The following is a 16,946-nucleotide window of genomic DNA, read 5'->3' on the forward strand; positions in this document are numbered from 1 at the left end:
AGCCAGGCATGGTGGTGCATGCCTGTAATCCTAGCAACTTGGGAGGCTGAGGCAGGAGAATCTTTTGAACCCAGGAGGCAGAGGTTGCAGTGAGCCAAGATAGCGCCACTGCACTCCGGCCTTGGCGATAGAGCCAGACTCCATCTCAAAAATAAAATAAAATAATAAAAAAGAAAATACATGCATAAATGCACGAATATACAGGGTAGCAGGGTCTTGTGATAGAAAAGATTGGGGCACCCATTTTTGGTTGTTTGTGGTACTTGTAAGTTGGCCCTACAGTGTTATGATGTTGTTTATAAGCATGGTGCACAGGACTTCCAACCTGAAACCCACCCTCGCTGGGGAGCCTCGCCCTGCTTCCCTGGGCCAAGATAGTCAATTTCTTTGCTCCTCTGCAGCATGTATACACCTCTCTACTTAACATTTTCACACTGCATTGTGACTCCTGGACACCAAGATGGAGCAGGAGGCTGCTCCCCTAGTGGGCTTGACCTGCCTGAGACTATCTCTGCATCCTCAAGCCCTAAGGCCTAGCCAGTATTATGGAACGAATCACCTAAAATACGTTCCACCCTGCATCTCTCTAGGAAAGCATCGGTGGAATCCTACCTGGGGTGTACTGTGGGCCGAGGTGACTCTGTGGGTTTTGCTTTGCTATTAAACCAGAGGCAGCCATGAAAGTTCCAAGTGTTGTAAAACCCAAGTGCTTCCTCCATCCCCACCCACTCCCATTCAAGCGATTGGACTTTCAAGGAGAATTTCCATGTAACTTGAACTCTTCAACCTACCGAGAATTACTATAACTGATACTGTTTCCTATCCAGGTGTTCCACCAGGTGTAGTCAATATTGTGTTTGGAACTGGGCCCAGGGTGGGTGAGGCCCTGGTGTCCCATCCAGAGGTGCCCCTGATCTCCTTCACCGGGAGCCAGCCCACCGCTGAGCGGATCACCCAGCTGAGCGCTCCACACTGCAAGAAGCTCTCCCTGGAGCTGGGGGGCAAGAATCCTGCCATCATCTTTGAGGATGCCAACCTGGATGAGTGCATTCCGGCAACCGTCAGGTCCAGCTTTGCCAACCAGGTATGTCCCCTGGGGTTCTTCTCCCTCCCCTCCATGGCCCTGTCAAGCTGGATCTGTTTTGTCACAGTGCAATGCCTGGGAGCAAGCAGGTCAATCCAGTGCCATTTCCGTGAAGGCAGGATCAGTACATTGTGTGATTCCCTTAACTCTCTGCTCAATTTGAACATTAATTAGTGGCCCTGTGGAGTCACAGCTTCTGTTCAGCAAATTCCTCTTCTTGAGTTGCACAGCTTTTATCAGGCACCAGCCATGGGTGGAATGACTGATTTTGCTGCTCCGAGCATCTCCATTTCTTTATTCACACAGTTGCCCTGTCTTGTCTTTTATTCTTTTCTTAAACCTTGTCTTTGCTTGTGGTTCGAATGTACTATTCCCAGTAAACCTTACTCTCATTTCAAAAGTATTCCAAATGCATTCATACACTGAGTTCCAAATACCTGAAACTGACTAGAGAAGATTTCTCAGAGTGGATTCATGGATCAGCTTCAGGGCATCATTGTAGCTTCTGAAATTACATAACAGATATTTCTCTGGGCTCTGTAGTTTTTGGCAGATTCTTTAAGGCTATGGCATTCCAAAGAGTTAAGAACACTAGACCAGATCAATTAAACGGTAGGCTGCAAGAAGATGGAAACGGTGCCTGCTTTTGTGTGGTATTTTCAATGTCAATGCTTAGAATACTGCTTAGGATATAGCAGATGTACATAAACACTGGATGATTTTCTTCAAAGGATATTTTTATTTTAACAGAGAATAAAGACATAGGCCAAAGACCTAGAACTTCACAGAAGGAAAGAGCAGTGAAATGAGAGATATCTGTATTGAGCTAACTCAGGTGACATTGAATATTGCATAAGCTTTTGAACCTGCATTGCTTCACTGATAAAATCATGTGAATAATAATGATGTCTTCTAACAGGGTTTTCATGAGTATAGAGTAAAAAATGTTACTTTCAATTATTATCTTCATGATGATCATAAGTGTAGTTATTTCTCTCACTGTAACTCTTGAAGTGGTTAGAAAGACAGTTTCTGGATCAACAGACAATGTACTTTTACAATACAACTAATATAACCATTAAGCAAGTTTCAAGTGAACAATTAAACCAAGTATTTTCATGGCTTAGAGACAACAACAGAGGAACAAATTTTGTGGACTGAGAAACTAAGATGAGAGAAAGGTAAACTCTGTACTAAACAAATTCTGAGGAGCCAGGCGTGGTGGCTCACATCTGTAGTCCCAGCACTTTGGGAGGCTGAGGTGGGTGGATCACCTGAGGTCAGGAGTTCGAGACCAGCCTGGCCAACATGGCAAAACCCCGTCTCTACTAAAAATACAAAAATTAGCTGGGCATAGTGGTGGGCACCTGTAATCTCAGCTACTTGGGAGGCTCAGGCAGGAGAATCTCTTAAAACTGGGAGGCGGGGATTGCAGTGAGCCAAGATTGCACCTCTGCACTCCAGCCTGGGTGATAAGAGCAAGACTCCATCTCAAAAACAAACAAAAAAACAAATTCTGAGCATGGAAATAAGAAGTGTAAGCTTCTCTCCTACCAGAATTGTGCAAGGATTTGAGTTTGCCCAGATAACCTTTCTTTTGGGAGTGTTTTAAAATGTAAATGGGGAAAGAGACGTACACCTAACTCATTGGCTAATCCAAGGTCACAAATGGATTTTAGGCAAAATAAATAAAGCAGCTTGATTTAGCTGAGCAATGAATTCTATGTCGTGCATATTTCTTCCTTAATCGAATGTAATTGGCTTATTTGAAGCATCTCTGTATGATCTTGGACATATACTAATTCAAAGCATTTTTTCCTAACTGTAAACTGGAAAAGCTAACAGGCTACAGAATTATTTATAATGAGGAAAGCACCCTGCGCAGTGTCTGGCTTGACGATAGGCACTCAATGAATGATACTGTCCTTTTCTTACTCTCTCCAAAGTCTTTCTTCTGGGCGTCTTGGTATGCTTACCTATGCTTTCTGGGCACTGAGCAACAGGGAACTGGGTAAACCCCTCTAGCCTCTTGGTCATGCTCTCCTTCCCTGATGTCACAGGGCACTTGTGCAAATGAAAGTATCAAGTGTTTAGACATTTCCCCAGCTAGATATGGAGATGATCCTAATAGCAATCCTGGTTGCAAAAAGAATGTATTATTTCAAAACATTAATGGTTTAATCTGGACAATGAATCTTTGTAAAAATACCAGGACAATCAGGAGCCTTCTATTTCCTAGGATTTTTGTGAAGTCAAACACAAACATGGTGAAAATGTTTATGCATTTATGTACTTGTCATGCATAAATGATGCTTTGAAAGTCTAGAATGTGGTTTGTAAACTGTTACATGCTATATTCAAATGATAGGGTTATTTTTCACTGAGAAATCTGTTATAACCCCTCCCCTGCACACTCAGCATCTCTATTTGATGTCTGTGAGGCATCTGAAACCCAGCATGTCCAAAGCAGAGCTCTCAATTCCCTCCCTCTCCCTTCCTTGCAATACCAATCCTCTTCCCACCTCAAGTCTGCCCTTCCAGGGAACAGCACCACCATCCCCTGTGCGGCCTACTCTTGTTCTTGCCCTTTCTTTCCATCGACAGGTCCTGTTGGTTCTGTCTTTAAGGTATATCCTGAATCCCATCACTTCTCCAGTGCATCTGTGCCAGCTTCATCACTCTTCGGAGGTCCCGGGCCCCCGGAAGAACCTGTTGAACTCAGTGGGTCCTTTTCACTTCTCTGCATCTCCATGGATGCCTCCCTGGTCCCAGCTACCTACACGTATCTGGACTTCTGGAATATTCCCTTAACTCCTCTGCTCTGTTCCTACACTTGTTTCCTTCCATCCTATTTTCCCATGGCTGCCAGAATGAGCATGTTAAAATGTAAATCTAATCGTATCATTCTGATGCTTAAAACCTTCCCTCATTTTTTCATGATACTGAGAATAAAACATAATCTCTTTATGAACCTACAAGACTGCACAATAGAGCCTTGCTAGCCTCCTGACCTTCTCTCCTACCATGCACTTCCTGTCCCTGCCTCCTCTTCCAGCCTCAGCCCCACCAGCTGCTTTTCCTCATGCACACCAGCTCATTCCTGCTGCAGGTCCTCTGTACTTACTCTGAAGAATTCCCCACCTCCAGATCTTTTCCCGTCTCGTGGCTTCACATCAGTCAAGATTCCAGGCAAATACACCCTCTTTGCACGTGCCCCCCATGACTCCCTTCCGTAAAACAGCTGCCCCTGCCCTTGCCGTCAGTTTCCATTCCCATCCTCTGCTTAATTTTCTTTTATGGCTTTGATCACAACCTGAAGTTATATTATTTATTGAGTTTATGTACTTGTGTTTTTGTTTGTCTTTCCCACAAGACTATGTGTTCCACATGGTGGGGAGTTTGTCTTATTTACCATTGTACCCCATTGCCTAGACCAGTGCCTGATACATGGCAGGTACTCAAAAGTGCGGAGTGCTCTATCCATGAAGGAGAGTGTCTCCAGCCTTGTCCTTCTTCTCATTCTTGGCAGGGTGAAATCTGTCTCTGTACCAGCAGGATCTTTGTCCAGAAGAGCATCTATACTGAATTTTTAAAGAGATTTGTAGAAGCTACCAGAAAGTGGAAAGTCGGCATTCCCTCTGATCCATTGGCCAGCATGGGTGCTCTGATAAGTAAAGCACATTTGGAGAAAGTGAGTAAATTTCTGCCATATAAGTTACAGAATAAGTTCTTATTTGAAGAGAAGCTCAGTATGAGCATTGCACACATCAGACTCTGAAATATTGTTAGTTACTACCCCACTTTTGGACACAGAGTCTAGACACTGTGGATAAGAATATGCAAATGCAGTCCCAGTGAAAGTGCATCCACATGAAATTAATGAACTTGAGAAGTCAGTGTGGAGATACCACCAGTAGAGAGGGGAAGCCAAATTTCAAAACAGAAAAATCAGCTAATAAGGGTGATGTGGAAGAGTGCCAGTGATTTCCATAGGCAAGCATTCTCTTTGGAAAAGGTCTGCCTCTGGTTTATGGCCAGAAGTGCCGACACAAACAGTCCAAATTGTGTCGTCCTTAGTCAGTGGGGGACCAGGGGTAGCCCATCTGGAAGAAACCACTGATAGTCTCTGAGTGATTGATGAAACTCAGATCTTTGGGGTCATTTTTTAAGAAAAGCAGATCTGGCCCTTGACTGCAATTTAGGGTTATTTTAATTTATTACCAGATGTGACTCCCAAAATAAGTCATACATTTTGGAGTCAGAAGGACTCTGCTTTCAGCTCAGTGCCACTGAGGGAAACTTGTCCCCATCAGCCAGCCAATGAGAGACAGAGCGTTTACGTAAGTTTGTAGAAATCCCTGACACTGCACAGTGCACTCCCACATTAACTATATTTAACTTTGACTTTCAGGACACTGCAACACAGTTGCTTGCAGATGGAAAGATGAAGTAGCTTGAAGGCCTGTCCTTATTTCTTCTGTTTTCTCACTGAAATAGGCATCAGGGTGAGGAGGGGAAAAGGTATTGAAGGTTTCAGGAGGGAGGAGAGGGTATGAAATAATCTCGCAGTAGGTCACGAGAAAAGAACTGGGAAATGACCAAGTTATTAGCAGAACAGCTCAAAGGGCTCACTTGAAGCTTGTAGTCATTTATTTAAAGTGAGGCTGACCAGCATGGCGTGTTTTTCTCCAGCTAAATTTACCTATAGGATTGCGGGTACATAGACAATGGTCCGCAGAATGTCCAGTGAGACCAATAGTTGTTGATGGTCCTGCATGGAGTGAAGATTTTCCAAGTTCAGGGGACTCCCCTGTTCTCTCTCATTCTGGCTCTTTTGGACACTAGGGCTCCCTGCCTACCTGCCCACACCTGCAAATGACTGGTGAAAAACAATGTTAGTATGCCCCCGACCGCTTCCTGGGAAACAGGAGGGGGTGGAACAAAAGTTAACCTCCTAGAGTACCTTTCAGCAGGTTCAGGCAGTACAGCAGCGTGAGGTTCCCTGTGCAACTCACTCACTCAGAATTTCAAAGTTCTTTCTGTATCAGCTCAACAGATACACTATTTTTTTCTATTTTAGTCGCTACCATAATAACTATTTTAGTGACCCAGTGAGAGAATATATATTAGTGAAACAAATAGAAGTAGTGACTTTTCTGTATCAGTTGAATGATCTCTCTCTGTGTGTGTGTATGTAAGAGAGAGAAATCAATGCCACACTTTGACTCATATTGGTAGCTATGGCTTTTCTCTGTGATATTCTAAATATTTGTCTTCAATACGTTGTAATTCCTGTGGACTTTCATACAATATTTTTGATGCCCAGTATGTTCCTCCTTGGCCACAGGAGGCTTCTTATTTTTTTTTTTTTTAACATGTACTAAGCTGAAATGAGCCACTGTTGGAGAATTAAATATTTAATATTGTGATGACTTAAACAAGATGCTAATGAGTTCTAGTAATTGGCATAGATTGCAGATTCTACGTGTTTATGAAATGCAACACTAAATAGGCCACATGCCCTCACCTTTAAAACCACTCCAGGAGCCCTCTCTTTAACCTGCTCTCTTGTCCTTCTGAGCCCACCGGAGGCCCACCTGTAGACATCTCTGTCCTGTGACAACAGGCGGCCTCAGGTGGTCTCAATTGCTCTGCTACACATGGACAACAAGACCTCTGTCTGCTGAGCCTTGGTTCCTTTCAGTGGAGAATGGTGATCAAAGCCAGCATTTGAGCTTAAGGGTGACCATTAGGGGATTTCCTATTACATAACAAGTGGCTTAATGACATCCAAGAAGAGGTCAGGAAGAGGTGGCTTAAAACCTTGTGATGCTTCACACACACTGCCCTTTTTTTATTTTTTATTTATTTATTTTTTCGAGATGGAGTCTCACTCTGTCACCTAGGCTGGAGTGCAGTGGCACGATCTTGGCTCACTGCAACCTCCACCTCCTGGGTTCAAGCAGTTCTCCTGCCTCGGCCTCCCAAGTAGCTGGAACTACAGGTGTGTGCCACCACGCCCAGCTAATTTTTGTATTTTTAGTAGAGACAGGGTTTCACCATGTTGGCCAGGCTGATCTTGATCTCCTGACTTCAGGTGATCTGCCCACCTTGGCCTCTCAAAGTGCTGGGATTAAAGGTGTGAGCCACTACGCTTGACCACACTGCCTTTTTTAAGAAGGGTCCTGGCTGGGTGCATTGGCTTATGCCTGTAATCCCAGCAGTTTGGAAGGCTGAGGCGGGTGGATCATTTGAGGTGAGGAGTTCAAGATTAGCCTGGCCAACATGGTGAAACTCCGTCTCTACTAAAAACACAAAAATTAGCCAGGCAGTGGTGGCACGCATCTATAATCCCAGCTATTTGGGAGGCAGAGGCAGGAGAATCACTTGAGCCTGGAAAGTGAAGGCTGCAGATTCCGCTACTGCCCTCCAATCTGGGCCACAGAATGAGACCCTGTCTCAAACAACAACAGCAACAATAGAAGGCTCCTGAGTTCATGCTGACATTTCTAATGTAGCGAAATTACCTTTTAAACCTTGCTCTAATATCGTAGTAATTTCATCACTGGTGATGATGTGTCATGCTGTATATGGTCATACCCCGTGTTACTCACAGTCAATGCCTAAGTCTTTAGAATAACCTAAGAAACTGGCTACAATCTTTCCCATTACCTCTGTGACCCTTCCCTTTCCTCATTCCACTCCTGCATACTGGCCTCCCTGTTCTTCCTGGAAAATACCAGGCACCCTCCTCCTTCTTGGCCGTTGCTCTTGTTGCTCATGCTGCCTGGAATGCTCTTCCTTCGGATGTATGCATGGCTCTCTCCTTCCCCTTCTTAGAGTAGATGTCACCTGAATGAGGGCTTTCCTGCCTACCCTATACACAGTGGTACCTTTTACAACTTTGACTTCTTTGGAGCTTTATTTTTCTCCATGGTTCTTACTGTCATCTGACATGCAATATATATGTCTTACCCCTTTACTATCTTCCCTGGACTAGAATGTCAGCTTCTTGGTCTGTTTTATTCATTGCTATATCTTTAGACTCTAGAAGGCTCCTGGAACGTAGTAGGTGCATAGTATTTGTTGGGCGAATGACTGAATTAACACCACATGATGTGTTCCAGTTACAGTATATCCCCCATATTTAAGGTATCCATTTTCCTTGAATTTTTTTTTGATCCTTAGATTAACACTACCTGGAATTCGGTCCAAAATGCACAGGTCCTGGCCATCTCTGGCCAGCATGACTCAGCATCAAGATTCTGAAAGGAAAACAAAATAAATACAAAAACTAAAACCCAGCCTTTCTCCAAGAAAATGCTTGAACCATCTGAGCCTGGAGCCTCTAGTGTCACTGATCACTAAATCATAACAATGATAAAGGGGCTGTATAGACACATACATGCCTTTGAGGTTTGGCTTGAAATTCCTCTTTAACTGCTCACAATTGGTACAAGTATTGGTGATTCCAGCTTAGGTCACAAGTAGTTTTGGTATCTAACTCTAGTTTTCTGAAAACATTTGGTTAAATATGGATCGTTAATACCTCAACAATATACAAATCTAACTTTTTAAATGCCAATTTAGGAATCTAAAAAATTACATCTAGATTATTATCAAAAATAATTTCAGATTTCTATAGCATTACTACAAATATACAAGTGAAAAAATTTCTGCAGGTTCATATTTCTCCACTGTCCTTGTGTTTCTCAAGAATCAACTTATTAAAAAGCTACCAAAATATTTCTATGATAACACATTTTAGTTATAGACACCATTCACACTTGGAATGCCTCCCAAATTCTTAAACTTTAGTTTTGTGTTTTGGTGACTCCTAGTAGTTTTCATCACCCATAAAATAAACACAGAATTTAGCGAGTTTTGGTGTCAGAATACTTCAGCATAAAATATCCATATTTTTCCCTAGAGTAAAATATATACCCTGAACATTGTGTCTATGAGTGACTCCACAGAGAAGACCTAGATTACCTTTTCTTCAGTAGGTTTGTGGTTAGAATCTTTCAACCTAAAATAACAACATAGAGAAGGGCTCTCTACAGAAAATAAAAGCGACTTTCTTTGGGAATTAATGCCAGAAGATTATAAACTGGGATATATGTGTTGTGATGGATTCTGGGCATAGCCAAGGAGGTAAAGGAAGACGAGGGTTTTTAAAGGTAACATGAGGAAGGTGACAGAATGTTGTTTTGAAACAATTATCGTTGGCTACAAGAATCAATAATAAGGGTGATTTATTATTAAATGGGAGCACCAGTCCAAGGTTGAAGGGACAGTTGCTGTATAAACATCCTTGAGGTATTTTTTGGGCAAGGTTGCGGTGGCCTTTGTGCAAGGTTGTGGTTTTGGTAGAGTCTCTTGTGGTAGTTTTTGTTATCAGGCAAATATGTGTGAGGACTCTGTCCGTGGCAGATGGTAGCAGAGGACTCAGTTTGCAAGTTCATGTCCTGGTAGCACAGGCATACATGTGGGAGGGACACCCTACTCTGAGTTTCTGAAGATGTGTCCCTCTCTGGCCGGCCCCCCTTCTGCCTCAGCCCAGCTCCCTATTTGGATTTTGTCAAGCAAGTTCTTATCTGAATCCAGACTAAGACGTGCAGGGAGAGCTTGGTTTCCCTAGGGCTCAGCTTGTTCTGGCAAGCTCCAAGCTGTGCATGCAGGGAATCAGGGGACCTAGAGTACTTTGCTGGGCTTGACCACAATGACTCCCAGGAAGAAGATTCTCGTGTCGGAGCTCCTAATATTTTTACAACTAATTTTCATCCCTTGCACCTCCCTAATAATAAATTTGCCTTAACGTAGTGCTTACATCACCCCATCTTATACACCATGTTTTTACCAACCCCATCTTCCCCTAAAGGAAGGAGAAATGGGAAGGCCACTATTCCTCATTTCTCATTTCTCATTATTTCTAGCATCACAGCTGCAGAAGCTGTGGACAAAAACCAAGATTTCTAATAGATCTAAACTACTTATTATATTCAACATTTTTAAAACTTGAAATATTGGCAAAGCCCTAGACATGGTGCCAGCTTCTCCTGGACATATCTAAGTCCAGAAATGCCATCTTCCATTGAACCAAATTATGCCTGAAAATCAAGCATCTGTTTCACATGTTAGTTGTATTATCTTAATATTATTTCAATTTAGTATACTTAGGTGCCATGGATCACTTTGGAAATGATGAATCTTAGCAGTTACCAATTTTTTTCTGACCACATTAAACTATAAGGCCATAAACTCATATTTATCTTTTAAGCAAAACTTTTGAAAGCCCCTAGATATTTTTACCATTGAACACTTTCTCTCTGTCAATTTTTCTTTTCTTTTCTTTTTCTTTTTCTTTTTTTTTAAATAAATCTTCGTTGGGCATGGTGGCTCATGCCTGTAATCCTAGCACTTTGGGACGCCAAGGCAGGAAGTTCACTTGAGCCCAGGAGCAGCCTGGGCAAAATGGTAAAACCCTGTCTCTAAAAATTATACAAAAATATTTAGCCAGGCGTGGTAGTGCATGCCTGTAGTCCCAGCTACTCAGGAGGCTGAGGCAGGAGGATCACCTGAACCCCAGGAGGTCAAGGTTGCAGTGAGCTGAAATCACGCCACTGAATTCCAGCCTGGGTGACAGTGAGATGCTGTCTCAAAAAATAAAATAATCCTTCTACTTTGTAATAATTTAAGATTTATAGAATGTTTCAAAGATAAGGCAGAGAATTTTTATATCCACTCACCCAGTTTTTCCTGTTGCTGGCATCTTACAGTCCTAAGGTACATCTGTTCATGCTAAGAAACCAGCATGTTACTATTAACTCAACTGAAGACTTTTCAATCAACTACTTTTGATTTTCTGCTTGATCCTTATAGAAAATAATTTTTCAGCAACTATTCTTATTAAAACTAAGTATAGCTAAATAGTTTGTACTCATCTCAGAAAGTTCCAAAATTCCACTGCTTCAAAGGGGAAAGATTTTGTACATGGTTAAAAAGTTATTCACTGTTAGATCGAGCACAGTGGCTCATGCCTGTAATCCCAGAACTTTGGGAGGCCAAGGAGGGCGGATCACTTGAGGTTAGGAGTTTGAGACCAGCCTGGCCAACATGGTGAAACCCCATCTCTACTAAAAATACAAACATTAGCTGGGCATGGTGGCTCACACCTGTAGCCTCAGATACTCGGGAGGCTGAGGCAGGAGAATCGCTTGAACCCAGGAGGCAGAGGTTGCAGCGAGCCAAGATCGCACCATTGCACTCCAGCCTGGGCGACAAGAGTGAGACTCTGTCTCAAAAAAAGGAAAAAAAAAGAAAGTTATTCACTGTTGAAAACTTGAAAATGGTACTTATCAGCAGCCAAGTTTTTTAAGAGAAAAACAATAAGGATGGTATTTCCATAACCACAGCACATCTAGAACTGCTGGTATCTATGTAGCTTGACTTGTTTTGTCATCCTCTCTGTTTGATCCCTCCCACATAGAGTAGAACTCCTCTCAGCTCTGCCTGCAACACCTCCTCTGTATAAAGCCTCAGGAGGATCTATCTTCTGCTGGGAAACAGCCTGCTGACCCCATCTTCCTGTGGCTTAGAGGATCACTGGGCATCTGCCATCCTCACTGCTTCACTCTGAGTGTGTGCACAGATGAAATGAGATATGGCTTTACACTGAGTGAACCTCCCACCAGCTGGGCTCCTCATGAGTCTTTCAGCTGAGTTCTAGTGAGAAAGCCCTGCTGTCTCTGCCTTTTGGGAGAGAGCTAACAGAAACACCTAGAGAAATGTTAAGTATGGCCTCTTCAGATTGTGACTCTTCAGTTCTGTGTGCCAAACCATCTTTGCTGGAGGAGGCAGCGGATGCCCTCTGCTGATGGTCATCTTTCCTCGTGTTACCCTAGAAAGCTTTGGGGCTGAGTGCCCAGGAAGACTGGGCTGCCATCTGCATGCCAGCACTCTCTGCCTCTACAGTGTGTTTTTATCTTCTCCAAATCAAATTGGCCATGTGGAGTCTGGAGTTTTCATGTCCGTCCTACCTCTGTGTGATTGCCGCAATAAGTGGCAATACCGTTGGCAAAAGAATCCAATTAGAAGATGTACAAGTTGTTTTGTAATGGCTGAGGGCTCAAGGACTTATGGAGATACAGCATGCTCCTAAATGGAGGTATGATTTCCCAGGGTCCCAGTGACTCCATGGAATGCTTAGTAACCTGCAGGGGATTCTATCCTTGTGGATTGAAGATAAGGCTCCATTTGCCTTTTCGCAGGGTTGCTTTTTGTTTTTCTTTCTACCTCCTGAATCCTTCCCTACTTGACACTCTAGAGGATCTGGCTGTGTACCTGTCTGCCTAAAGATGCAGGCAACTGTATACAGAGAATTCTGCAGGGTTTACTATGAGACTGGAGGCAGCACAGAAAAAGCTAACGGGTGCATCCCCTGCTAGGGCCAAGATTCAGACCTAACCAAGGCCTACTGTTGCAGTTTCCTGTACCCTTTTATCAGATAAAAAGCCTGACCTACAGAATGAGGGGTGTCTCTGAGGTCTCTCTGCTAATAAGTGTCAGGTCAGTCATTTCATTGTCATCACCAACATCATCAATAACAACAGAGGCTGACAGTCGAAAAGGCTTGCTATGTACCAGGCATTATGCTAAATCTTTTGTATTATTATTTTATTTAATTCTCTCAAGAGCCCTATGAATTAGTGACTGTGGTAATTCTATGTTTCAGATAAGGAAACTGAGGCATAGGACATCTAAAAGCCCTCAGCTAGTAAATGGGTGAACTGGGGTTTGAATACAGCTTGGCTCTCGGAGTTACTCTTCTAACCCCTGTGCTCTGATTTTATGTCTAAAGCTACTGAGTACTAACTATTCTCTCTCCCGAAGAAAAAATTTTATAATAATTTCTTACATTTATAGCATATTACTAGTCATGGTTTTTTTCTCCCCTCCCCCCGCCCCAGAATTTATTGAAAATCTGTGTTCCCAAGCTGCTAAGGTAGATATCATCTAGTCATACTTTCTCTAGGAAATGAATTCAATTAGTGTGTCACCTTAGATATTAAATGTTTTGATAAGTTCACAATTTGAAGACTGACACTTCTCTTTATCTTTTATTATTCCAAGAGCTTCTGAGAGATAAATCATGTGATCTCATTCAGACATAATGGTCTAAAGCCAGGTACTCCTTGTGCTGTGCTGAATCATTGATGAAGTCCAGCCACTGCATCCCAGCAGGGCCTCTGGACAGCTGCACCTCAATTCCCCTGTTCACCTTTGGAAACTTTTAATTAATGTGGATGAGTGATTTTCAAAAAAAGAAAGAGAGTAGGGATCAAGAGAGGTGCAAACTTATTTTATTTTCTACCCACAAACTAGAAGAGCGTATATTCTGGGAAAACTTCGAGATCACTATGAATGTTGGGGGTGGAGGTTAATGGAAGGGAATATAAATCTGTTCCAAATGTTCTACTTTTTAAAAAAGTCTTGAGCTGGGTGTGGTGGTTCATTCCTGTAATCCCAACACTTTGGGCGGATCACTTGAGACCAGGAGTTGAAGACCAGCCTGGGCAACATAGCAAGACCCCATCTCTTTAGGAATTTAAACAAAATGAATTAGACATGATGATTTGTGTTTATAGTCTCAGCTACTCGAGAGGCTGAGGTGGGAGGATCTCTTCAGTCCAGGAGTCTTCAAGGCTGCAGCAAGCCATGGTCATGCCACTGCATTGCAGCCTGGGTGACACAGTGAGACACTGTCTCTAAAAAAAGTCTTTAACTTCATGGCTTATTAATTCTACAAACTTGGAGCAAATTTAATAATCGAATAATATTACCTCTATTTTACATGGAAAATATACATATAGTTCTACACTGAATATAGTTCTACACTGAATATAGTTCTACAATGGAGTTTTAATGTAATCCTGGGGCAGAATTCTCAATAGATAAGTAAAAATCCAAAACATTATCGCAAAATTTACCCTGTCTTTGGTTTACTTCTTTACCGCTGTTCTACATTGTTAATTTTTAGGACTACTTTTACACTTCTTTTTTGCTTATAATACCCCTTGGGGTAGAAAAACATATAACTGTGACTTCAACAATGTTTATTTATATATATAATTATTACAAGTTAACTTGCTACATAATTTATTTCCCATTATAGTTAGCTAAAATATATTACCTAGGTATATTTTCAGAGTATATTCAGTAATGAGACTAGAAATTAGAAATGATTTGTTCTGGAAGCTCATCTATTAAAGGGCATTCTGGCCTTTAACTTAATCTTACACATCTTTTTCTTCCCATTTTCTGCAATGGACATAGCTCTCAAAAAGGGTGAAAATATTCTTTCGTGTATTTAGCTACAGAATATACATGAGTGTGAATTCTAACTTTACTGTTTATTAGCTCTATGAACCATTTATATTTTTCACACTCAATTATACTATCAGCAAATAGAAGATAATAATAGATTAACAATAGCTAATAATGTTTTGAGGCAATCAACTGAGATTGTAGGAAAAGCACTTATCTGAGTTCCTGGCACTTAGACATTAAATAATTACTTCCCTCACTTGTGTATGAAAGGTGAATGCCCAAATGATGCTTGGAGCACCTCTGCCCTCCTGCTTAGCAGCTGAGTGATAAGATAATTGACCCTAGATTTCTTAGGCATGACCTTATCCCTCCTTCTGAGCTGATTAGAAAACATTGAATTTTCTGCTGATTTGTGTGAAGCCACATGGTAAGACATTGCTAATTATGATTTTTACCCACGCAGGTCAGAAGTTACGTCAAGAGAGCTCTTGCTGAAGGTGCCCAAATTTGGTGCGGTGAGGGAGTGGATAAGTTGAACCTCCCCGCCAGGAACCAGGCAGGCTACTTTATGCTTCCCACGGTGATAACAGACATTAAGGATGAATCCTGCTGCATGACGGAAGAGATATTTGGTCCAGTGACGTGTGTCGTCCCCTTTGATAGTGAAGAGGAGGTGATTGAAAGAGCCAACAACGTTAAGTATGGGCTGGCAGCTACTGTGTGGTCCAGCAATGTGGGACGTGTCCACCGGGTGGCTAAGAAGCTGCAGTCTGGCTTGGTCTGGACCAACTGCTGGCTCATCAGGGAGCTGAACCTTCCTTTCGGGGGGATGAAGAGTTCTGGAATAGGTAGAGAAGGAGCCAAGGACTCTTATGACTTCTTCACTGAGATCAAAACCATCACCGTTAAACACTGATCTTTGCTAATGATGGAGCCACTATGGCCAATGCCTGGCTGCTGGGATCAGTTGTTCAACGCATTGGATGAAAATCATGGCGTGAATTCCAGCTATGCCTTGACTTGGCAGAAGGTTATCTCTAGCTTATCCTCAGTTCTTAGTAATTTTACCCACTAGTGAAGAGGTACTGTCTATTTTCAATGTGGACTCAGAAGAAAAGACTTCTAAGTAGGAAGACGGAACAATGATGCCAAACAGTTGTCAAGCTCCTCCCAGGTTATGTTTTTATAGTGTTTCTTTCATCATCTTCAATGAACTCTTTGGAATCTCCAGATAATCAGATTATTTCATTTGCAAGTATATGGTAAATTTTAAAAAAATCTACAATCAGGCACAGTGCCTCATGCCTATAATCCCAGCACTTTGGGAGGCCAAGGCAGGCAGATCACTTGAGTTCAGAAGTTTGAGATCAGCCTAGGCAACATGGTGAAATCCTGTCTTTACCAAAAATTTAAAAATTAGCTGGGTGTGATGCCCTCTGCCTATAGCCCCAGCTACTTGGGAGTCTGAGGTGGGAGGATCACTTGAGCCCGGGCTGTTGAGGCTGCAGTGAGCCATGATCATGCCACTGCATTTCAGCCTGTGGGACAGAGTGAGACCTTGTCTTTAAAAAAAATGCTACAAACCCAAAAAGAAACAAATAACCATAATTTGCCATCTTTGGAGAGATTATGGAGATGTTCTCCTTGTCTATTAGCCACTAGTATGGCTAATTGATCTTTGATTGTACCTCATTACGTAAGGAGGCAGTGGATGTCTTTGGAATTTGTTAGGGGAAGCTTATGTGGTAAGCTCTACTAAATGTATCTCTATAAGGATGAAGAAAAACAAAATAACTACCACTTTTGGAGGAAACTTGGAACAAGAAGAAGACATAGTTTGATCTATTCCTATGGTCAAGTCCAATCAATTCCATTTCTTAGTGTATGCATCTAGTGAGGCTTGCAACTTACTAACCCCAAAAGAAGCGATAAATGTTAAGCAATTTTAGTAACCAGTATGGCATGTATCTTATTTTTGAATGCGTTCCTCCTTATCCCCATCCTCTTAGGAATGTGGACGTTTTACTAAGTAATAAAGATTTCAAATGCTTTTTTCTTTTTTGGATCCCCAAATGATCACAGGAGAAAACTGAGGTTTATAGACATAACCAAGGTCACACACGTGGTATGGGTAGAGGTACGGTTTGAACCCAGGACTTTCAGTCTCCAAAACCCATGATCTCTCACCTGCTTCCACTTGCCTTAGCTGGTGCTCAGGAAGCAGTGAAGTACCTGTGGTTCCTGGCACACATGGTGTTACATCTCCCCTCCAAGTTTCCTTCTTGTTTTGCCTCCCCCATCCTCTCTCCTACCCACCTCCACTTCAAGGCCCTTCCTCAGTAGTCATGCTACTCAGGAACACCTCCAGCATGGGCCTTCCTATACCGATGGGAGTGATCTGTTTGCATGTCTGTCTCCGTAACTGGACAGGAGTATCGAAGGCCAAGGCTGCTGGTACTGCACTCTGAAGAGTCTCAGTTCATAGCATAGTGCCTGGCATACAGAAGGTGCTCAAAGCAAGTTCTGGGAAGGG

General features: G+C 42.4%; 1 protein-coding gene across 3 annotated transcripts in view; it reads left to right on the plus strand.

Annotated features, from left to right (window-relative positions):
• The window catches only part of ALDH8A1 (aldehyde dehydrogenase 8 family, member A1), a 32,401-nt gene extending 16,033 nt beyond the window's left edge, over window positions 1-16,368 (plus strand). For 2 of the 3 annotated variants that reach the window (XM_011962118.1, XM_011962119.1), the window contains 3 exons: window positions 828-1,084; window positions 4,614-4,775; window positions 14,877-16,368. In XM_011962118.1, coding sequence (XP_011817508.1) covers window positions 828-1,084; window positions 4,614-4,775; window positions 14,877-15,329 — 872 coding nt within the window. In that variant the 3' untranslated portion in view covers window positions 15,330-16,368. The remainder of the gene's footprint in view (window positions 1-827; window positions 1,085-4,613; window positions 4,776-14,876) is intronic. The other variant, XM_011962120.1, reaches the window with a different exon arrangement.
• The last annotated feature ends 578 nt before the right edge of the window (window positions 16,369-16,946 follow it).

The sequence above is a fragment of the Colobus angolensis genome, unplaced genomic scaffold (genome assembly GCF_000951035.1).
Source record: "Colobus angolensis palliatus isolate OR3802 unplaced genomic scaffold, Cang.pa_1.0 Scaffold58, whole genome shotgun sequence".
In the NCBI taxonomy this organism is placed as follows: Eukaryota; Metazoa; Chordata; class Mammalia; order Primates; family Cercopithecidae; genus Colobus; species Colobus angolensis.